This window comes from Musca vetustissima, unplaced genomic scaffold (genome assembly GCF_032173495.1).
Source record: "Musca vetustissima isolate MV318-11 ecotype Yass unplaced genomic scaffold, APGP_CSIRO_Mvet_v1 utg13392, whole genome shotgun sequence".
NCBI lineage: Eukaryota > Metazoa > Arthropoda > Insecta > Diptera > Muscidae > Musca > Musca vetustissima.
In genome coordinates this window covers 11,267-34,489 of record NW_026888014.1, presented here as the reverse complement: position 1 = coordinate 34,489, position 23,223 = coordinate 11,267, and the positions used below count along the sequence as shown (strand labels likewise).

Sequence of the window (23,223 nt, the reverse complement as noted above, 5' to 3'; positions counted from 1 at the left end):
TTGTCGGAGCAACCATTTTTCGTAGCATATATTCAATATTTTTTCACTAGTTTTCGGCTTGTTGCAAATTCTATTTTCGGTTTTGTGCCTTAAAATATTTTTGAACAGCAGTTCGAGTAATGTTGAGTATTTCCGCAATTTTTCTAGTTCAGCATGGCGAAGAACTAATATTGTCTCGGCAATCGTTGTGTTGCGTCCCATGGTCTCAAATTCTCACGATGGATATTCGAATATAAGCAAACTTATTTATAAAAAATATGATGCAATATTTAACATGATATTTCATGACATTTCATTATTTTTTTATATTGACTTTATAAAAATATTGAATTTATTTCATTAATTTTAACTTAGAATTTTCATGTTCACATATAAAAAAGAATAAACATTTATTCATTAATTAACACGCACTTTTGTAATTTTTATAATGAAAAACCCAATTGGATACTTTTGACTGTGACTCACTGTATATTAGCTATAAAAAATGGCACACCTAAAATATAAATATATAATTCAAAAAAAATATATATTTTCATGTAGTGTGTATTTGTGTGATATCGTACGATATTATATATGGGTGCTATATTTAAATTTAAACCGATTAAAATGTAATGTTGACAAACGCCATTTTAGAATTAATTGTAAACGGATAAAAACTAAAGATATATACGTAAAATAAAAACCAGTAGTATAGTCGGACGGGGCCGACCATATGAAACTCTACACAACTTCCACGAAAATCCAACTTTCTGTGGTACTACATACTGAGCTTGGGCAATATTTCGCGATATTTGCATCCTCTTGAACGACTAGAGGTCAACAAATATTACTAATATTCAGTACAGCTCTTCTAATTACTTGTCTACATTCCATTCCCCGTGGGTTGTGTTGTGGTCTTCGGCGATCAGAGTTAAATTTCCGCCATCTAGTGTGGTAAGGAGTTACTAAATAATATATGAATACGTAAGCAACTGTAAATATTTAAGCGTATCTACCGCATCCGAGTACATACGACAATATAATTGGTATCAATTTAAAGGCCTACAACTTCTCTTGGGTATATTATTCTTTGACCCGATCCCTTTCCCCATTAAAAAAAATTCGCGATGTTTGGGCCATAATTGCGGCCTCTGGAGCGACCAGAAAACCGACAAAAATTAAATATTTGGTCCATTTCATCTCCTAAATATCAACCGATCTTTACCAAAAACAATAGGCGTCTTCATTGGCCAGAGCCTATCCTACATCCAAAATTTCTATAACTGTGGTCTATATCGTGTTTACAAATTATAATGGACAGACGGACACACATGTATAGATCGACTCAGCTAGTTGAGATATGACGATCGGCATACTTAAAGGTGGGTCTATGACCAATATTTCGCGGCGTTACAAACTCTTGGGGCGGCACAAAGCTATAATACCCTGACAACATAGTTGTGTATGGTATAAATACTTACCCGGTTTTTATTGGATCCTCACCACTGTGACGTTTTGTATGAATTGTACCCTTTTCTACAGTAAGATCTTGGATACGAGAATCGTTGATTCCACCGACGGGTTGTCCTATAAAAAAGATAAGACAAATAAAAATAAGATAAGTCAAAAAAATTTATAATCGGACAATTTGGAGTCGATTCACAAATGTCTGCCTGGCTGGTCAAAATTCTGTTGAAAATTATATTGATACCTTCAGAGTTATGACTAATGAGCAAAGTGTATGTACACTTTGCTATGGCAAAAATGTGCCTGATGTGATGTGTCTTGGACCAAATCCGTTTCAGACAATTTGGTGTCGATTTACAAATGTCGGTTCGTCTGTCTTCAACTCTCGAAAGGAGTAACCGTTTTCATCTAAACTTTGCATATCATAATATTTCTTTTAAACTTAGTTCAAGTTCGACGATATTCCCTGGTCCACTCCTTCTGGTACCTCCCTCACAAAATGGTCAAACTTGTGCTAAAAATTAATTTTATAATATCATTCGAACGGACTATACGATTTGAATCAAGCTTTTAACAGTCTATTATTATTACGAAGCCTAGATCATGTCTGAAGTTGGGATCCATTGGTTCACTCCTTCAGTTATTCCCCCAAAATGGTCAACATTTCCAACTTTTATACAACAATATTAGACGAATGGCATTGCACAATCCAGTATCTTTAGATTCCAGATCAAGTCCGAAGATGGGACAAAGCCCTCCCACAAAGGGTCAATATTTTATAAACTTGTAAATTGTATTTGAAGCGAACTGAATAACCGATCCGTAACCACTTTATAAATACATATACCTTATGTAAAACGAATAATAAAACGTGTGAGTAATTTCGAGGACTTTTGCGAACCATAGGTAACCTAGAGTTAATATCTGTCGGCAACAGCGAATGATACTTTTTTGTACTGATTTTAATTTGAAATAACTTTTTAAGCCAAATATTTGAACCAAGCCGTATAATATCCAAATATGGGACTTATCAGTCCAATCCTATCCCCACAATGAAAAATTTTTAATGGCAAAACGTTGTACATCGTAATAGTGATTTTCCAAAACCAAGTTCGAAAATGGAATCCATTAGTCCAATGATTCTGGTACTTTCCCCACAAAGTGCCAATATGTATGTATGGAGCGTGCGATGTTATCCATACTAAGTATCATAGTCATATTTTTACCTAAATTAAACCAAGACAGGAGATGGGAACCAACGGTTTAAACCTTGTGGAATTTCTCTCCACAAAATTACTAAATTTTACAAATCCAATATTAAGGGAATGAAATGTTCAAACAGGACACGTCGTAGTATTTAAAACCAGTCGGACGGAGCCGACTATATGATACCCTTCACCACTTTGGGTATATTCAACAGATGAACCCAACAGATGTCGCATTTTTAGAGGACCAGTAAAATGAAATTGGATCCGTAAACATGTTATTCTGCAACCGATACTAAATTTTTCATTTCGTCAGATATATATATCTAAATCTATCTAAATCTGAACCGATTTTCAGGTAACTTAACACACATCATTCTATACCTAATTCATTACGCTGTGCTAAATTTCATGCAAATCGAAAGATGTATAAGGACTTCGGTGCACCATTTACATTAAATCGGACGAAAATATATATGGGAGCTATATCTAAATCGGAACCGATTTTCACGAAACTTAACACACATCATTCTAGACCTAATTCAGTACGCTGTGCCAAATTTCGTGCAAACCGAAAGATATTAAGGGACTTTGGTACACCATTTACATTAAATCGGACGAAAATATATATGGGAGCTATATCTAAATCGGAACCGATTTTCAATAGGGTTCGTCCTTTGGCCAAATAAGAGACCTATGTCAAATTTCATCCAAATCGGATCATAAATGCGACCTGTTCTTTGTTCACAAAAATACATGGACGGACGGAGAGATGGACATGCGTAAATCGACTCAGAAAGTGATTCTATGCATATTCTCAAAAGGAACCATGTGTCTATCTCGTTTCCTTTTGCCCGTTACAAACATATGCACAAAGACATAATACCCTGTACCACAGTGTGGTGAAGGGTATAAAAACCAAGATCTAGTTCGAAGATTGGACTCATCCACCTTTTTTTTGTGAATCCCCACACAATATAATTTTATAAAAAAAAAAATAGTTACAAATAAATATAGTTACAAAAAATCTCTTTTGTCTCCCAAAACATTTCCATGAATTGTCGCAATTATTTCAAGGATAACAAAATTTTTTTATACTGTAATATTAAATATTTATTCATGGTCAATTAAAAATTTTCCATAAAATAACAAACAAAAAATATCAAATGAAGCATGAGGGTGTGAACACACACTAACTAGTACCGTGTGAGTAGTTCAATTTTTTTTGCTTTGCACACATCAATCAATACCAAATTATTTGCATATTTCCTCCGAAATTTGAAATGTTTATTCTACTTCTTTACATTGGTTATTTTGACAAAGTAATTTAATTACTTTTACAAACAATCAAGCAACCTGGGTGTGCTCATCAAACACATTGGCGCCAGTCATTGTGGTGTGAGCCACTAACTCAGTCCTCGGTGAGCTATGACGATATTACGCTCTGGACTTCTACTCTCTGTTTACAAATCGAATTTTCATTTGTTTTTATCGATTTCTACCCCTTTCTATCTATCAATGGTATCAAATATCAAATGATGGTTCCGCCAGTGACTATCACTAACCGACCGACTGTCTGACTGACTTTTTTGGACAGGACACGGCGCCTGTAATGTCCATCACCTGTTTATGATGGAATAATATACATGATTTACTTTGGGCTCAATATGGTTTAAATAATGCTAACAATTGCACATCTCACGTTAGCAATCGCAATACAATGAAGCCGGCACGTTGGTGGGCGAGCAAATATAGGCCGAAGGTTTGATTTGATTTTTTAATTAATAAAAGCCATAATCTCAAATATTAGTTTTAAAAAGTGTTTAGGGTCACCTTTGTACGCTTTTTGCCTTTAAACCTCATAAATTTTTTTTTTATAATTTTTTTTTTATAAATTTTAAATAATAGGTGCAGATGTAACCTTTACCCTGAATGTACATATTGCATACGTTAAGGTTGATTTAAATAATTTGTTACTGATTTAATAATGAACGAAGTCATTATTGTCAAAATTACCTCCCCAGGTGAGCAGCTTTGAACCAGGCTCGGCATTGTCTTTTACCGTTCAAATATTTATATTTTCTTCATACATATCAGAAATGAATATATTTATTAAACAAGTGAAAAAGCGTTAAGTTCGGCAGGGCCGAACTTTGGACATACTGTACATAGATATACTGTCAGGTACTTGAAATGAAAATAAAGGGAACATACCAAAAAGTGACCTTTCTACAAACTGATTATGTAAACCATAATTTCAGCAATTTTTAATGAATATTTATACCCTCAGCCTTATGGCTAATGAGGGTGTATACACTTTGATACAGTGAAAATGTGCCTCGTCGAAATATTGCTTCTAGACCCCACGTATTTTTGGACCAAATCCATTTCAGAAAATTTTGAATTCATCCAATCTTTGTCTATATTATTATTTATTCCAAACTTTGTTCAAGTTCGAAGATGGGAAATATCGATCCACTCCTTCTGGTACGTCCCACACAGGGGCTAGACCTAGGCCTAAATCCGGGCTATAGTTTACGTTCTATCCTCTGCAGTTGAAATGATTACAACAGAGTCTTAGAACCAAACCCAAAACGCAGAACAAATCAGATAACTATTTTAATATAAAAAGGAGGTTATATGGGGACTACGCCAAAAAGGGTGCGAATATTAATATTTTTTAGTGGGGAGATTTGTTACCATATACGACTACAAAATACCAAATTGTAGCGAATTCGGTAGAAAAACGCGCTCAAGAACCCAAAATATCCAAAACTGACCTATATTCATAATTTTTTTTGTGGAGAGATTTGGTACCTATTAAAAACTCAAAATACTAAATTACAGCCAATTCGGTGGAAAAATACGATCAAACCCTCCAAAATTAGGAGGTACCGGTATATGGGGGCTACCAGAAAAAGTGGGCATATGTTTATAATTTTTTGTGGGGACATTTAGTACCCAATAAGAACGCAATGTACCAAATTTCAGCGTCTTCGGTTGAAAAACGCGCCCAAGAACCCCAAAATACCGAAAATTGGGGGGTACCCTTACATGGGAGCTATGCCTAAACATGGACCGATATATCCCATCTTCGAACTTGGCCTGCCTGTAGACAAACGACAATCCTATGCAAAATTTCAGCACCCTATCTCAATTCCTTCAGAAGATAGCGTGATTACAAAAGACGAACGGACGGACATGGCTAGATCGTTTTAGAATTTTACTCTGATCAAGAATATATATATATATACTGTATACTGTGTCGGAAATGAATATTTCGATGAGTTACAAACGGAATGACAAAATTAATATACCCTTCATACTATGGTGGAGGGTATAAAAACATAACTATAAATGTTCGAAAATTAAAAAAAAACTCAGGTCAAAACTTATAGCCTAGACAGACGACTGTCTTAATTTCGATTAACAACCTTAATTTCAATCAACTTGTACATAGTTCACGCTGCTAGAGAACAATATTGCCATACACTCAGTAGAAAAAGTCAGCATACAAGATAGCAATATATACAATTCGATAAAAAAAAAAAACATCCTGAAATAAGTTTTAAAAAATCCAGTATATTTTATATCCATTAAAATATGACTGTTTACTTTTTTTAAGTTAAAAGAAATTTATATCTTAACGATAAGAAATAAAACCAGTGAGCGGAACAGTATAGTCGGACGGGGCCGACCATACGATACACTACACAACTACCACGGAACTCTAACTTTCTGTGGATATTTATTCCGAGTCTGGGCAATATTTCGTGATATTTACACCTGATTAGAGGTAAACATCACCTCCTTCTTACACGAATATTGCTAAGTTTTCTTATTAGTAATATTCTGATAGTAATATTATCTGATTATTACCGAAAATTATAAGCGTTGTTCTTGAACCTGATAAAAAATATCAAAGCGATCAGTGCTATATTTCCGCCCTTTTGTGTGGTAATGGGTTACTAACTAATATATGAATACGCAATCATCTGTAAATATTTAAGTGTAACTCCCACATCCGAGTACACTCGACAATATAATTGGTATCAATATAAAGGTCAGCCACTCCTCTTAGATATACTATCAACTTCTCGGGTCTGTGCCCTTCACGAGTATATGTATACGCCATAGAATGTACATTTTGCAATTTTTCACACAAAATTCAAGGCCCATTTAACCCACTAAATATTGGCCAATCTTTATCAAAAAAAAAAAAAAAAATTAAGTATTTGGTCCATTCATCCCCTAAATATTACCCGATCTTTAGCAAAAACAAAAGGGGTCTACATTGACCAGAACCCATTCCACATGCAAAATTTCATGAAGACTGGTCCATAACTGTGGCTTGTACCGTGTTTACAAGTTGTAATGGACAGACGGACGGACGGACACACAAGTCTAGATCGACTCAGCTAGTCGAGATATGACGATCGGTATACTTAAATATTTCTTGGGGCCGCACAAAGCTATAATACCCTGACAACATAGTATTTTAAAAAAATATTAATATAGGTTTTATTTATTGTTATTTTTTATTCACATTTTACATTATAGTTTATTTTGTATATATACTTTTGTGTAGAAAATTGGTTTTCGAGCATTATAGAAGAAAGCGTAAGGTTGTACGCAGAACTTTTCTACTTAGTGTATACAAAATTGGTTGCGGTTTGAAAAATTTTTAAACCACAATTTTATGAGCGCTGTGCAAAGCTATAATCTGAACCGATTTAAAACCGAAAGTCAAAACACGCCATTCGTATGAAGTCTATGGCCCATGTTAAATGTTCGTAGCAATTGGACAGGCGAAGTGCCTTTTGGGCGCCATTTACATAAAATCGGATAAAATTATACATAGATGCTATAATTAAAACTGAACTGATTTAAATCAAACATGAGAAACGTCATTCTGAACCAACAGCAATTTCTGTATGATTTTTTCATTTATCTATCTCACTCGTAGCAAAACGCTTTCCTTTTATCGGTGACTTCAGTTTTGGGAAGAAGAAAAAGTCAGCTTGGGTCAAGTCCGGTGAATATGGTGGTTAATGCATGATAACGGTTTTGTCTTTGACCTTAAACAAGCACACAAGCATCTATGTTTTTTTCAAGTTTTGTTTACTATTTGTGCGGTCTTTAATATTTTTCAAGTGTAAACGCGATTTTTATTTAAATTTAAAAAAATTTATATATTTTTGGGCTTGAAAAAAAAAAAACTCAAAGATTGTAGAAATTCCCCACATAAAACACGTAAAAAGGATGTGAAGTTTGGCCCGGCCGAACTTTTATACCCTTCCCACATGAGGATGGCACTCAAAATATCTAAACTTAATGCGGGGCTCCTACGAAATAGGACCTTGAACTTACCGATGAATACGTGAGAAAAATGATGATTGAAATTCTCAAAATATCTAATAGTGGGCCTATCGTTATGTGCGGCGATAAATATTGATATTTTTGGGTAGTGAGATTTGACACTCAATGATAATAAAAAAAATACCAAATTATAATCAACTAACCAGAATTTTTATAGTTTTTCGAATTATGAATTCTTGAAATTCTTGTATTTTAGTTATATAGTGTCTTCGACAATATTACTGGTAAAATATCGAGGAATATTTTGGTATACAACTTTAACCCTCAACCAACTCATTGAAGGGGTCTTTTCCGTCCCCTTTTCTAGAAATGATTGAAAACTCATTCAAAACGGTGTTAAAGCTGCTCAGAATGTTCTACAGAAATGTTCGCCATAATGTTTTACTATACGAGGGCAGTTCGGAAAGTTCTTAGCCTAGCACATAAAGCGCAGTATAAACAGAAAAAAAGTTAGGTGTTTTGGAAACTTCCATCTCTGTTCTTAGCCTAGCACAAAAAGCGCGATATAAGCAGAAAAAAGTTGAGTGTTTTGCAAACTTCCATCTCTGGCAACTCCTTAATTTAGAAACAGGTGTTCAAAATATCGAAATATGGGGGTATACGGTTATATGGGGGCTACACGAAAACGTGCACCAATATATCCCATTTGAAATACCAATTCTCCTAGGAGTACCAGCAATATTGCGACCTCAGTACTAGCAATGTTGCGACCTCCACCGTGATTTCAACAGACGAACAGACATGTTGTCACGTTTAAATTCACATAGAATTTTACACATAATGACAAATTTAATATACACTCAACCTTACCGTGGAGGGTATAAAAATATTTTTTACAAAATTATAATATTAGACATAACCAGTGAGCGGAGCAGTATAGTCGGACGGGGCTGACCATATGATACCCTACACAACTATCACGGAACTCTAACTTTCTGCTGATGTTTATTTCGAGCCTGGGCAATATTTTAGATATTTGCACCGCCTTGCCAATTAGAGGTAAACAGCACCTTTTCTATACACTGACATATTTTCCTAATATTACTAATATTCAGTCCTTCTAATTACTTGTCCATATTCCCTTCACCGTGGGTTGTGCTGTGATGTTCGGCTTTCAATTGTGGTCTATAGATCGACTCGAAAAAAAAAACACAAAAAATCATGCTTTCGATACATTTCATCCCAAAATGATTATGTGATCATCACCGAAAATTATAGGCGTTGTCCTTGACCATAACTGAAATCTCATGGAAAATTTCAAAGCGATCAGCGCTATAATTCCGCACTCTAGTGTGGTAATGGGTTACCAAATAATATCTCAGTACGTAAGCACCCGTAAATATTTATGTGTATCTCCCACATCCAAATACATACGACCATATAATTGGTATCAATTTAAAGGTCAACCACTCCTCTTGAACATACTATCAACTTCTCGGGTCTAGGACATTCAGGGGCAAATATATACGCCATAGAATACAAATTTTGTAATTTTCCACACAAAAGTCAGGGTCCATTTGATCCGCTAAAACAGACATACTTATTCACTGGCCCGATCCACTTTTCCATGCAAAAATTCGCGGTGTTTGGGCCATAATTGCGGCCTCTGGAGCGACCAGAAAAATCGACAAAAATAAAGTTTTTGGTCCATTTCATCCCCTAAATATTAACAGATCTTTCCCAATGGACAGACAAATTCAATATTCAATGCATATCCTTAAAAGTAACTAAGATTCTATGTCGTTTCAATTTGAATGGTACAAACATATGTACAATGACTTAATACCCTGAACCAGGGACGTACGCATAGGGACTGTGGCCTGTATCGTGTTTAAAAATTTTTTTCAACAGCGAATTTTTCTATCTTGTACTACCGGGACCCCCCCAATATGAAATCCTGTGTACGTTGCTGCCCTGAACCATAGTCTGGAAAAAGGGTATAAATATACCATTTGCAGTTGCAAGCGAAAATATTGAATTTTTTCCAAGAAGATAAATATTTAGTTTATTCATTGTACACATAACTCAGCTATATTCGCTAAGGCTATTTTAAATGACAAAATAATGGTTCTGGTTTCCGAATAAAATCATCAATGGATTTTATTAAAAAAACACACACACACACAGAATTCCCCAGTTGTTCAAAAAATATCAATTATCTTGTATTACATAGTTATATAGCTAGTTACTTAGTGATCTAGTTACTTTTTATCCACAAATGGAACACAAAATAGACAGTTGGAATTATTTATCGATTGAAAAAGTTGTCTAGGTATATCATTCCAATTCAGTAGTTACTGGTAATGCAAAGTGTAATGAATGAATCGACTTTTTTATAGATATAAATTCTCGATGGCAAAACAAAACATAACAGTTGTCTTGTCATTTTGTTTCGACTTTTTAGTATTTTTAAAGGCAAAACAGATATTTGTTTTTCGCAAAAATATTCGTGGTGTACCATATTAAGTGATGTGGAACTTGAATTTCTATATTCGAAAGAAATACATAGGATAAATCTGAGGTAAATTTTGATTTTGTAACATAACTCAGACAAATGTAATTCTTCTACGTGATTCATTCCAGGTTTTCTAAAGATTTCGCCCTTTCAGATTGAGAGAACACACAAAGGGTTAGGGACGGATCCTTCAAACAAAATTTTACATGCATTCTGTAGACATTTAGAAACGATACAGGAAGATGTATCGCCCATAAAGGTCCGAAATACATCAATAAATGCTCAAGAGATATTCTACCAATTTTCTATAGGTGAGTTTTCGGTGACAATAAGACCTTCATATATAAATCTTTAGTCGTTTTTAAATCCCTATCTTCTCTTCAGATACATATATATCTACTACGGTGACAAAAGCACGCGAACTCGGGAATTACATATGGATCAAACAGTATACAATAATCTATTATAAAAAAAAATTAATGAATAAATTTACGTGTACAGAATTAATTTTATAAAATATTTCAAATTTTCCAAACTGTTATACAATCTAATTTGTTATATATACGTAACTAGGCATTTGGTTTATAGTTTGTATCTACCCAAGTAGCTGACCATAAGACACTAGTCAAATGCACTACCATTTTGTACTACCTAAATGACTGTATACTGGTAACGCAGACAGGGGACAATTGACTTCCCCAATGACATACCCATGTTAAATTCACCAGTCTAGGGCATGATGTGGTAACTAGTGGTAGTTACATGTAATTGGTAAAATAACTAGTTCATAACCAGTTACTCGAACTACTGGGTCATTTGAATGTCACAACAAACAAATGTTTACACACACATATATGAATATGTAAACATTTTTTATGGGGGAAAATATATTTTTTACTTACCATCAGCTGAATGACTGGAGGCTTTACGCATGCTGGTCAAGCGATAAAATGGTGGTGTTTCTGTACGTTCAATTAGGCAGTTGAGGGTCTCGACAGTTTGCAGTTCTGCCATTAACTCATCCAAGAGACGATCCGGACATGTGCGGGCCAAATACAGAGCGACACGTTTAGCCTTAAGAAATAAATAAAGGAATTAATTGAAAAGGAAACAAAGATGCATTCGGAAAAGCACATAGAAATGTATGAATGAATGGGTGATTTTTTGAGCTTTTCTCTTTTTAGCAACGCTAGTTTAAAAAACTCAGGTGCTTTTCGTGTTTTTTCGCTATCAAACATCTTCAGTTGGGTCTATAATTTCACTTTGTTTCGTCTTAAAAATGAACATCGGTTGCATATCATTGAATTCTATTTCACTTTATGGTCATTTGTTCCCTATTATTTTATGGAACCGCTTAGATCATGCGATTTAACACCTACATACTTATCTAATCAGATAAGCCCGCTTCCATTGACACATTGGAAGGCAACATTGAAGCATTAAATCATGAGAAACCCGACGAAATGTTGGTAAGAGTATGTCAAAATTGAACTAAATGTTTGGGCCATTTGAGGTGGAGTTGCAGTCAACATTAGAACATTTTTTATATTCCCATAGCTCTTAAAAAATCACCCTATAAAATAGTTAACGCTAATTAAATGCACATGAGAGAATGTAAAACTTAAGCAATTCGTTGTTATATTAAAGAACATGTTTTCATCTTGTGTTCCAGGAAACTCTCAACATCAAATTAATGGGGTGGCATATCATAACTGCAGCACGTTACATATATTACATTGCATGCATACATACATATAAACATATTTTAATTGGCGAAATATCTACTAGTATTGTACTTCCACAAAACAAATCACACTTACATAGGGCAGTAATTCGTTGGGCGCCATGCCACTCATTATCACCAGGTAGCGTAGTATCACCTTTAAATTGTTCGGCCAAAATTGACAAAGGGTACCCCATAGCTCTTCAATGTCACGCGGATGTGTATCGGAAAACTACAAAGCAATTCCAAGTAAAGAATCAATGTAAAGCAAATGAAAAAATAAAAACAACAACAACAAATCACCTTAGCTGTTATATAGAATAGATTGTTCAGTATCATTTCAGTGGCCTCTGTTGAACCGGTACCTTCTCGTCGTCCCCTCGTTCCAGAGTCGGGGAAATACTGCAAAAAAAAAAAAAAATCAAAATAAAAATTTTAATTGGAAATTGGTCACAATTATAAATAACAATCAATATTATCATTTCTCTGAAACAACAATAAGACAACGTTTAATAATACAACGTTTACTTATGCACGATTAACATTAAATTCTTTATAATAATTATGTACATGTAATTAAAATGCAATAATTAAATATTCATAACTTTTTTTTGATGATGGTAAAACATGAAGAGAGGGTGTAAATATTATTTAATTATACTAATTTGTCGTTTATCCTCAGATTTAAGAGTTATTTTTTGTCAAACGGAATACATTACATGGATTTTCTGGCATAAATAGCAATGATAATAATTTGTTCTGCCAACTGTATAGTGACAATACAGTTGACAAAAAATTATATTCGACATATCATACCCTTTGACTTATTATTGTCTATACACTTTGAGTAAAATGTGCCCCATCGTCATATCAGTACAAATCACAGATGTGATTCTGACAATTTGGAGTCGAATTACAAATGAGTCCCTTATTTTGAAAGTGGTTTAAGTCCATTGTATATTCCGATACAAATCTGATTAGCTTCCCATCGTAAAGATGGATGTATCTCATTAGAACCGGGAAATGATAAACGTGCCAATGCCAAAGAGATATCTGCCAAGAAGATATACAAGAGAGCGTTTAACTACTGCAACCGGTTTATCGGACGGGACAGAGATTCTATAACGTCCTGTTGACATAATCATTGAATGTGATGCCAATGCACATCACTTCCACTGGGGATGCAATGGCACCAATCCAACAGATGGGTCCATTTTTTATTGATTTTATACTTAGTTATAATCTTAGAATATGTAATAGGGGCAATACGTTAATAGATTGAGAGGTGAAGTCATGAACGACTCTGGGATTGCCAACTGGGAAGTATCTGAGAAATGTTCCTTTTCGGACCATAGGATATTTTCCAGATTCCTACCTCTAGAAGAAAACAAAAACCTTATACGAATCCTCGGAAGTCAAAATGGGATTAATTCAAACCCACAACAGCATCGTCGATTTTAGGTCATATAGATCTCTTCTGCGGAGATTTAAGGCTTCCTTTCCTTTAACGTACCCTGGGAAGAGATATCAGTCGGTATGGTGGTCAGAAAATCTGACATCCTTGAGAAAGGCTGCAAAGACAGCATATAATAAAGCTAGTAAGACGAAACTTAGTACAGATTGGGACGTTTATAGACAATAATTCAATAGGTACAAGTGTGAAATCAAAAAGGCTAAACGTGAGTTTTGGGTCTGCTATAGTGAGTCAATCGAAGGAGTAAACGAAACGGCCAGATTTGGCAGAGTAATATCTAAATATCCAAAATCTATACATAAAGTTAAGCAAATCGACGGGACGTGGGCAAATTTCGGCAAAGAGACTCTTGATCTTCTATCATCAACCCACTTCCCTGGTTGTAAGGACCAGAATGTTGATATGGAGTGTGCGCATCGGCATGTGGCTCGAACCAACGAGGAGAACACTATAAGGTACCCAAAAGTGGCATGAGCCATAAATAGCTTTCAACCCTACAAGTTTTTATAATGTGGGTTGGGTTTATCGATTGACTCTTTCTTGTATCTTCGCCACAATGGAAATAATGTGATATTTCATATGAAGCTGTGTACTCGATTTTATCCCTTAGACTCCAATCGTAATATATTTACCAACCTATATCAAAGCCTGAAGAGGTCAATCGGCCGAATATCTCTCCTGGTACCTACGCCACAAAGTGTCAAATTTTTGAATATTTCGAAATCCAATATCAATCTTTTGCTAATTCCGTGAAATTTTGGAAAAGATTTTTCGGTTAATATTTAGGAATGTGCTCCATGGACCAAATGTTTGTAACGCCGCGAAATTTTTGTATACCGGTTTTTCTGGTCGCTCCAGAGGCCGCAATGAAATTTTTGCATAGAAGGGGAGCATAAATTGTGAAATTTGGTACATTGGGTTCTTATTGGGTACCAAATTTCCCCCACTAAAATAATAAACAAAGGTCCAATTTTTCTGGTAGCCCTCATATAAGCGTATTTTTTTGCTGAGTTGGCTGTAAATTAGTATTTTGAGTTCTTATTGGGTAACAAATCTCTCCATAAATAATTGTAAATATAGGTCAATTTTTTCGGGTAACCCCCATATAAGAGTACCACCCGATTTTCGGTAGTTTGGGGTTCTTGAGCGCGGGTTTCAACCGAATTCGCTGTAATTTGGTATTTTGTAATCGTATATGATAACAAATCTCCAAACCATACATTATTTATATTCGCCCCCTTTTAGGGGTAGTCCCCTTTTTATAAATATTAAAAATTTTTATCTGTTTTTCCTCGTTTTGGTTTTGGTTCTAAGACTGTGTTGTAATAATTCGTACGTAATAACGTAAGGTTCGATAACGTAAGGTTCGATAATGAACTATATCGACCGGCATTTAGGCCTAGCCCCCATATAATGACACCTACCGATTTTCAGTATTTTTAATATTTAGGGTAAAGGAAGGTATTGTGATACAAAAATGTTAGTTTCGGAAGTTCTACAACGATGTGATCAATATTGGTCCCGCTTTAGGTATAGCCTCCAGAGACGTACGCATACACATTTTTTGTCTGCTGTGACAATTTTTGTATTGAACCAGCAGCTTCCACCAAACCCCTCGAAATAAAACCTGTGTACGTTGGTCATAATTGTGCCCTCTAAATTGCAGTATTTTGGGGATTTTATACACATGTTCCATCCTGCCATGCGTCGTTAATATAGGGGTTTTCGGAAAAAATCTCCACTAAAAGTTGCTGAAATTTATATGTGGTGTATATTCTGGTTTACAACATTTCCAAGGGTATCCAAAGTTCGTCCTGGCCGAACTTAACGCTTTTTCACTTGTTTTTTACCCTTATATGGGGTCTACCCGGAAAAATGGACCTATATTTATATTTTTTTGTGGAGAGATTTGGTAAATAATAAGAACCCAATGTACTAAATTTCAGCGAGTGCGGTTGAAAAATGCGTTCAAAAACCCCAAAGTACCGAAAATTGGGAGCTATACCAAACTTGACCTATTTGCAGACAAAAGACGACTCTATTCAAATTTTTGGCGATTTACCTCAATTCGTTTAGAGGCTAGAGTGATTACAACAGACGAACATGCTTAGATCGTCATAGAATTTTACGCTGATCAAGATTATATATGTGTATATATATATGAGTTACGATGAGTTACAAATGGAAAAACAAAATTAATATGCCCTCCATACCATGATAGGTAAGGGTATAATAATCATATACACATTAAAAATACCTGAAATGGGAGCTATGTGAAAAAATTGACCTATATTGAACGCATTCTGTACGGATATCGAGTCTAGGAGTCGTACAAAATTCTCAAGGTATAGCTAAATTTTTACAAGCGTAATAAAAATAAATAGGTTTTCCCCTGATGTTCTAACTTAAATTCCATATTAAAATTTTTAAAGACACTTTCAACTGTATATGTCCTTAACATAAACGTGTAATAATACTTCCCTGTATCCTATCCTTTCATTGCCCTTAAATCAATCCTGAATAACAATTCAATGGTAATTTTGTATAATAAATTCTATTTCCCACTTACCATGATGTACGACAATGGCGTGGCTGGGGGCACTGTTGTTGCAACCAATTCCATATTATGCAGCCATGGCTGTAAACATTGCAACAATAGTGTACGCACATCTTCTCGGGCTGTTTGAAAGCGGTGTGTAATTTCTGCAAAAAATTAAATAAAATAAAATTATAAAAAAAGAACTTAACATAACAGCATCCAGAAAAGCCAACGAAACTTCCAATTACCTGAAAACATTGACATTGTCAGCTCCGGACGCAACTGGGCCAATTGTTTGGACAAGAAACGCTGCGAACGGCAATAAGCACTACTTAGCAAAACATCCAATGTTCCCACTTTGTCATCTTCTGTAATGAAAAGAAAATACCTAAACATTAGAGGAGTCTATGTGATGAATAAAAATGAACAAAAAACTGAAACCGGAAAATGGCAAAAAAATCCTCAAAAAAAAAAAAAAATATAAGCTTCATTTAATGGATATATGTACTCGTCGGTTTAGTGGTAGCCATGCCAACCATCAGAGATTTGTTCAAGTGATTTTTTTGTTTGACAAAAAAATTACGCGTTTATTTTACGTCTCTGCGGGCAATAAGTTTAGAAGTACAATGGCAGGGATTGGCATTCATGCGTTATTTAACTTTCACCAACGCCAGTGAAAATCCAACTGATTTCCACGCTGCCAGCGTTGAGCGGAAATGGAGGAAAAATAAAAGATGACATATGAATAGTAAGAGTTAGCGGTAGTAGTATTTTAAGAGAATATTAATAGGATTCTCTTAAGAAAATGGCAGAAGGAAAATAGGAATTAGGACAGGCATGCTTACCCATATACGCTACCGTAACAAAGGGTCGATTGGTAAACATATTTTCTCTTTCTTTCTCTTTACTATAGACGTTTTTAACGGTGAATTCTCAGTTACGCTCGCACACACTTGCTCTCAATTTAATTTTGCCCAACACTGAATTAGGACCTTTCAAAAGTCTTACATTTTATTAATGGAACTGAAAATCGTTGTACATTTCGACCGGGGTTTGAAAATGCATAACATTGAGAACCAAACATGATCCTTATATTGTAAATTTTCCCATCATATTTTTTTTACCCACCCAGAACCCGTTATGGTAAATTACAGCCATTATGGTTGGCTAATATATACATCGGACTATCAACATATCTAAAATAAGTTGTGACCTGTATTTAGGGAACAATTTCAAAATATTCACCTCTATTAAACACCCTCGGCAAAAATGTTTTTTTCAAGAATCAGTAATGGAAATTTACAGCCACATAAGTGGAAGTGCAGCCAAAATTAAAAAAATCTAAAATGGCGACAGGACAGGACCTGTGTCAAAAGTTCGATCAATAACGGTAATGCGTGTTTTCCATCATAAGTGCCTGTAATTTGATACTGGTTTTTCTTAAAGGATAAAAAATCTTGTAACAGAACATTTGTTTACCCAGAGCCATTAGATTTCCAGCGATTTTATGTATATTGCAACTCCATGAAATTTTTATCGGAGACCCCATAACAATAGGAAAAAAGTTCCCAATGCTGTTGTTCTTAGAATTTTTGGTATTACGAATGTGATATATGGATCCATGTTTTGACATAGGCCTTATATAAAGGACACGGCCCATATTCGGTATTTTGAAGGTCTAAGTCACATTTTACCATCAAAATAGCGCAAATATGGCATTTTGGGTTTTTGGAGGCTGCCATTCACGAGGAAAATTATCTATATAGGTCCATATTTTAATTGTATTCCGGAAAAAATTTCTGCAGAACATTTTCGATATATGTCCATGGTTTGAGGTGAAGCACACGTCCCCTTTTCGATAGGAGGTTGTTAAAGGTTTTAGCCACATGTTCGCAAGGAAGTGGGGATAATTTTGCATTCCCGAATTTGTTCGCATATATATCTAAGCGAACAAATTCCACTATAAGTCCATGTTTTGACACAGCCCTCATATGAATATCCCGCCCCATTTTTAGTATTTTGAAGGTTTTTGCTGCATTTTCGAACCAAAATGGCTGTAATTTGGTATACCGGGTTTTTGGAGGCTGGCATTCATTTATTTCATGTTTTGACATGGACTTTGTGTCAAGTTCGGAAGCGATTTTTGGCATATTGAAAGTAACTGTAATTTGGCCTTACGGTTTTTTTGAAGGACGAAAAATACGTCTGCAGAAAATTAAAATGAACACCCCCTCTTTCTTGCTACTTTGAAGATTTTTTTAGTCACATATTCGCAAAGAAGTGGCGATAATTTTATATTCCGACATTTTAGAGGAAATATACATATATAAAAAATATCTATATCCAAAATTTTATTGGAAAGTCTAAAAGTCGACGTCGACTTTTGATATTTGAGGAAATTGCAAAGTCGACATTTCAAGATCGACTTTCGATCTTCTTCATAAATACTTGGTTAATTATCTCAAAGCCCAAATTGCTCAAAAATTACACATTCTGGAATTTAATTTTATCTGTTGACAACAATTAATTTAAATAAATAAATTTTTAGTCGATTTTGCATTAGTCGGAAAAAGTCGAAACTCGATTTTGAACAGGTTTGACAAAATCGAATGATCGAAAAGTCGACTTTTTAGTGAAAAGCAAATATCGAAAAGTCAAATAGTCGACTTTTTGGTCGGCGGCAAAAATCGTAAATTCTAAAAGTAGACTTTTGGGCTCGTCTACGTATCCCTAGTTTTAACATAGTCTTTGAGTTATAGGAAGAAAAAGTTGTATATCATTGATTCCATCTGGTGCAGGTCATTGTTGAGATGTCATATCTACAGTTATATCGTATGAGGATTATTTTTATAAAAGCTATCGTCATTACATTTCGAGTCCTTGTGTGCCATTTTCGTCAATTTTTCTAGACCCATAAATTAATTTTGACATGCAAATATTCGACAAAAAATGTGGATCACATGATTTGAAATAATCGCTATTTGCCGTTTTTGCTTCGCCATTATTCACCATTACCAGATCCTTGGCTAGAAACCCCTATTTGATAGATATAAGGTTTACTGAGGAAGGATATACATATACAGAATCCCATATTTTCGAACCGGATTTTCAGATAAAAACCCCAATTGTTTTATCTGTTAAAAATGTCCCAAATAAAAATAAGAACTTGTTGCATTCGTTTTTGTTTATTCTCACATAAGAAGCCATTAGGCAGAAGGGCATTTTTTTTTGTTCATTGTACATTGCACGTGTGTATGTGAGTTTTTCTTTAATAAATTGACCCACATTGTGGAACACACACATACATATATATCTTAATTTTATGAATGAAATTTTGTGCAGAGCCCCAATCATGCGCATTTAGATAAACATTCTCTTTGGACACATTCAAGAGACTGGGTATTTTGGTTTTCTCATTTCACATCCTGTGGGAATCTATTAATTGGTGAACGAACAACTGTTGAACTGGTGAAAGCAACTGGGACAAGGTCCTTATAAACAAATTACATTTTACAATTTACTTTCAGTCTTTTGCGCGCTGTTTTCCTGCTAAGTTCAGAAATCGAAAACAATTAACCCACTGATATGAAAAAGAAGAATAAGGAACACCATCAAAAGTGAAAGTGTTGACTGTTTTAAAGTGGAAAGATAATAAAGAAATAATAATAATAATAATAAATTTGAATATGTTAAACTATATTTGAAAGAATATATTAAATTAATTTAAAGGTGTAAATATTGTATTTGTTTAAAATAAAAATTTAAAAACAAAATTTAAACAAATGATGTGGCGTTATGCTTTATTGTTATTAAAATGATTTTCCAAATTAAATTTTATGGCAAATGTAGTTTTAAATAATTTAAAAACGGAACTACAAAAATATATACAAATATCTGTTGGTGTTTGAAAAATTAAAAAAAGAAATTTTTATTCCATGTGAATTTTTAATTAAATTTTATAAAAAAAATAAACAAGAACGAAAATAATTATATTCTGTTTTATCTAGTTTTGTTACAAAAATAATGTCAAATAATTAATTAATAAAAAAAAATAAGTGAAAACGAACAAAAATAATAATAATATATAAATAATAGTTAAAAAGAAAAATCAAATTTAAAACTGCAAAATATAAAAATATATAAAACGACAAATATATAAAAATATATAAAATCATTAAATAAAAATTAAAGTATTTAAAAATTTATTTAAAAATAATAATGAAATATATAAAATAAAAAATATGGTATTTAAAACTAATATTAAAATATATAAAAGAATGAAATGAAATACATGAATTATATACCCCGGTACAGAACTTACAAGAATCATTTGTAAATGGAAATTTACAATTTTTCCTTTTAAATTTCAAAAGTTTTACAAGCTTTTGTGTATGTAAACAGTCTAATAAATAAGAGTAAATTAATATTTTGATAATATTTTTTAATTCTTAGCCACAACCACCACAAAAAAACATTAAAAATCCCTTGTCATAACGGATCTAAATTTTTATACTCGCACGACACTGTGGCACAGGGTCTTTGTGCATAGGTTTGTAACATGCAAAAGGAATAGCCTCATATTTACATTTGACGGAATATAAATAGAATTACTTTCGGAGTTGATTTATGAACGTCCTGGCGGACATTTCTGTCCATTAGTCTGTCTGTTTATGTACTATTGTAAAAAACGTTCTAGACGAGTTTATGATCCAAATGAGATGGAATTTGTTATTGGTCATTTGGTGAAAATCGGTTCATATTTTGATATAGCGTTCATATATGTTATTATCCGATTTCACAATACGCCACCAAAATTACAATATTTGTTAAATTCTAGAATTTTATGTAAATGGTGTATCAAAGACCCCTGGTTTCTTCAATTTGCATATCGTATAGAATTTAGTCTAGAATGCCCTGTCGTGAGATTTGTTTTAATCGGTTCAGATTTAGATATAGCTTCCATATATATTTTCGGCCATTTTCATATATTTTCATTGTTCGAGATTTTGTCTTTAAAGACCCAAAATAACATTTTCCCAGCCTCATTTTTTCATGCCTCATCGAAATATCGGATTTAGATTGATCCCACGTTTAGAAACATGCGCATGTTTTCTGCCTCATGCGGACGATAACTCTGAAATGGAGTGCACATATTTATATATTTCTGCTAAATTATTTAGGTAGAAAAAATGGGTAAAAAATTGTCAAATGAATTAATAATGTAAAAAATACTATTATTCGAATTTTAAAAATACTAATATTTTTACACAAAGCACTATGGGCCATGAATCCCAAATTAAATTTTGCCAAAAAGTAAATTTCAGGTAGAGACGAAAAAGAGTTATATATGTATTTCAAATCAGGGGACTTTGAGCTATAGACCCGAAAAATTGTATATCATTATGGGTCACGGTTTACAAATGAAATGAGGTCAAAGTCCAAAGTCAAAATTTCATAGTTTTTTGAATATAATTTATATTTGAAAAATATAAATTTGCAACCGTTTGGAAACTTAACAGTTATTGCCGATAATATAAAAAATAATCGTTGAAAATTGCATTTAACAAAAAATAAATAAAAATTTACTTTTACTAACAAAGCCTGCCTGCTACGCAATTTTGAATTCATTTTCTTTGATCTTTAAAATCTAGTTTCGCATTTGTAATCAGTGGATAAAGCTCTAGAAATCTTGAAAAATTGAAATTGAAAAATTATTCGATTCACCATATTAAATTTTTACTTTTACTTTACATTTTACTTTTTACTCTTATAAATGATATTTATTTATTTCTCTAATTATGGCAAAAAAAAAAGGATTTTTAACCCATTTTATAGTTTGGTTATGTTTTTCAACTGAATTGGCTATAATCCAAAATTATTCAAGGTATCCCATACTACATAAAACAACGATTTCATGTTTACCGATTGAATTGTTTCTGAATTCTTTTGGGGCACTTTCTTCAGCTTCGGCCCATTGTTTGGATTGTTCTTTTGTCTCTGGAGTTTAGTGGTGGATACATGTCTCATCAACAGTTATGAAACGACGCTTAAAAGCCATCAACAGTTATGAAACGTTTTTGACGCTATTTTTAATGAAGCCATTTTATGTGTTCATGACAGAGAGGGAAGTTTCCAAAACACTTAACTATTTTTTTGTTTATATAACTTTTTTCTGAAACTATCAAACTAGATGAAAAGTTCATTTTTTACTTGTTTTATGATCCATTGCTTGTATATGGACATTGACCAGCACCCATATAAAAATCGAGGCCATGTTCTGGGAATTACAATTTTTCTACTGGGTTTGAAAGGCCTTGGTGAAAAGGAAAAATTCCCCATGGGTCATAGTTGGGAGATATGGCGTGATTATTGTTATTATTTTTTTTTTTTGCTGGCAACCCAATTATGCTTGGAGAGATAGCTCCATATATTCATTTATAGCTATTGTATGTATATTTTGAGATAACATGAATGAGAAATTTTTTGTAGAACATTTCGTTCTTCTGACACGATGTCTTGTGTGTCCTTAATTTATTGAACTGGGTTCCAATTAAAACAAGATGAGATTTTACATTTTCGCAATATTTTACAAAAATTTTGCTCATTTGTGCAAAGATATAGAAACCGTAAAGACTCGACAAAATGCATTTTGGCAAAATAGTTTATGAAAAAATATCCAGGGGGAATGAAGGTTAACAGATGCATGTTAAGAATAAAAACGCCAATACGCGAAAATGTGTGAATAAAATGTAAATATAATTAGAGGCCTGCACTCAAAATATGTATTTTCATTTTATAAGCTTAAGAAATTGCATTAAAAAAACGTTTAATATTGTTCTCTCTGTTGTTATGATATCGTAACAACAGAGCCATCTGTTGGAAATTGCTTACGTATCAATTGTCCTATCTTTATACTTTTATGTCTTTGATTTGTGTTTAGGTAGGGTCCTCAAAGGAGATAAATCGATATTCTATCGTTTTATGGGTCTATTAATTTTAATT

At 33.6% G+C, this 23,223-nt stretch overlaps 1 protein-coding gene across 1 annotated transcript in view; it reads right to left on the bottom strand.

The window, feature by feature from the left end:
• Positions 1 to 16,617, bottom strand: part of LOC133335850 (protein furry-like) — a 41,666-nt gene extending 25,049 nt beyond the window's left edge. The window contains exons 1-6 of the mRNA XM_061544145.1: positions 16,470 to 16,617; positions 16,252 to 16,385; positions 12,512 to 12,610; positions 12,306 to 12,440; positions 11,388 to 11,559; positions 1,461 to 1,566 (exon numbers count right to left, since the gene is read on the bottom strand). Of these exons, the coding sequence (XP_061400129.1) occupies positions 1,461 to 1,566; positions 11,388 to 11,559; positions 12,306 to 12,440; positions 12,512 to 12,610; positions 16,252 to 16,385; positions 16,470 to 16,617 (794 nt within the window). The remainder of the gene's footprint in view (positions 1 to 1,460; positions 1,567 to 11,387; positions 11,560 to 12,305; positions 12,441 to 12,511; positions 12,611 to 16,251; positions 16,386 to 16,469) is intronic.
• Between the last annotated feature and the right edge of the window lie 6,606 nt (positions 16,618 to 23,223).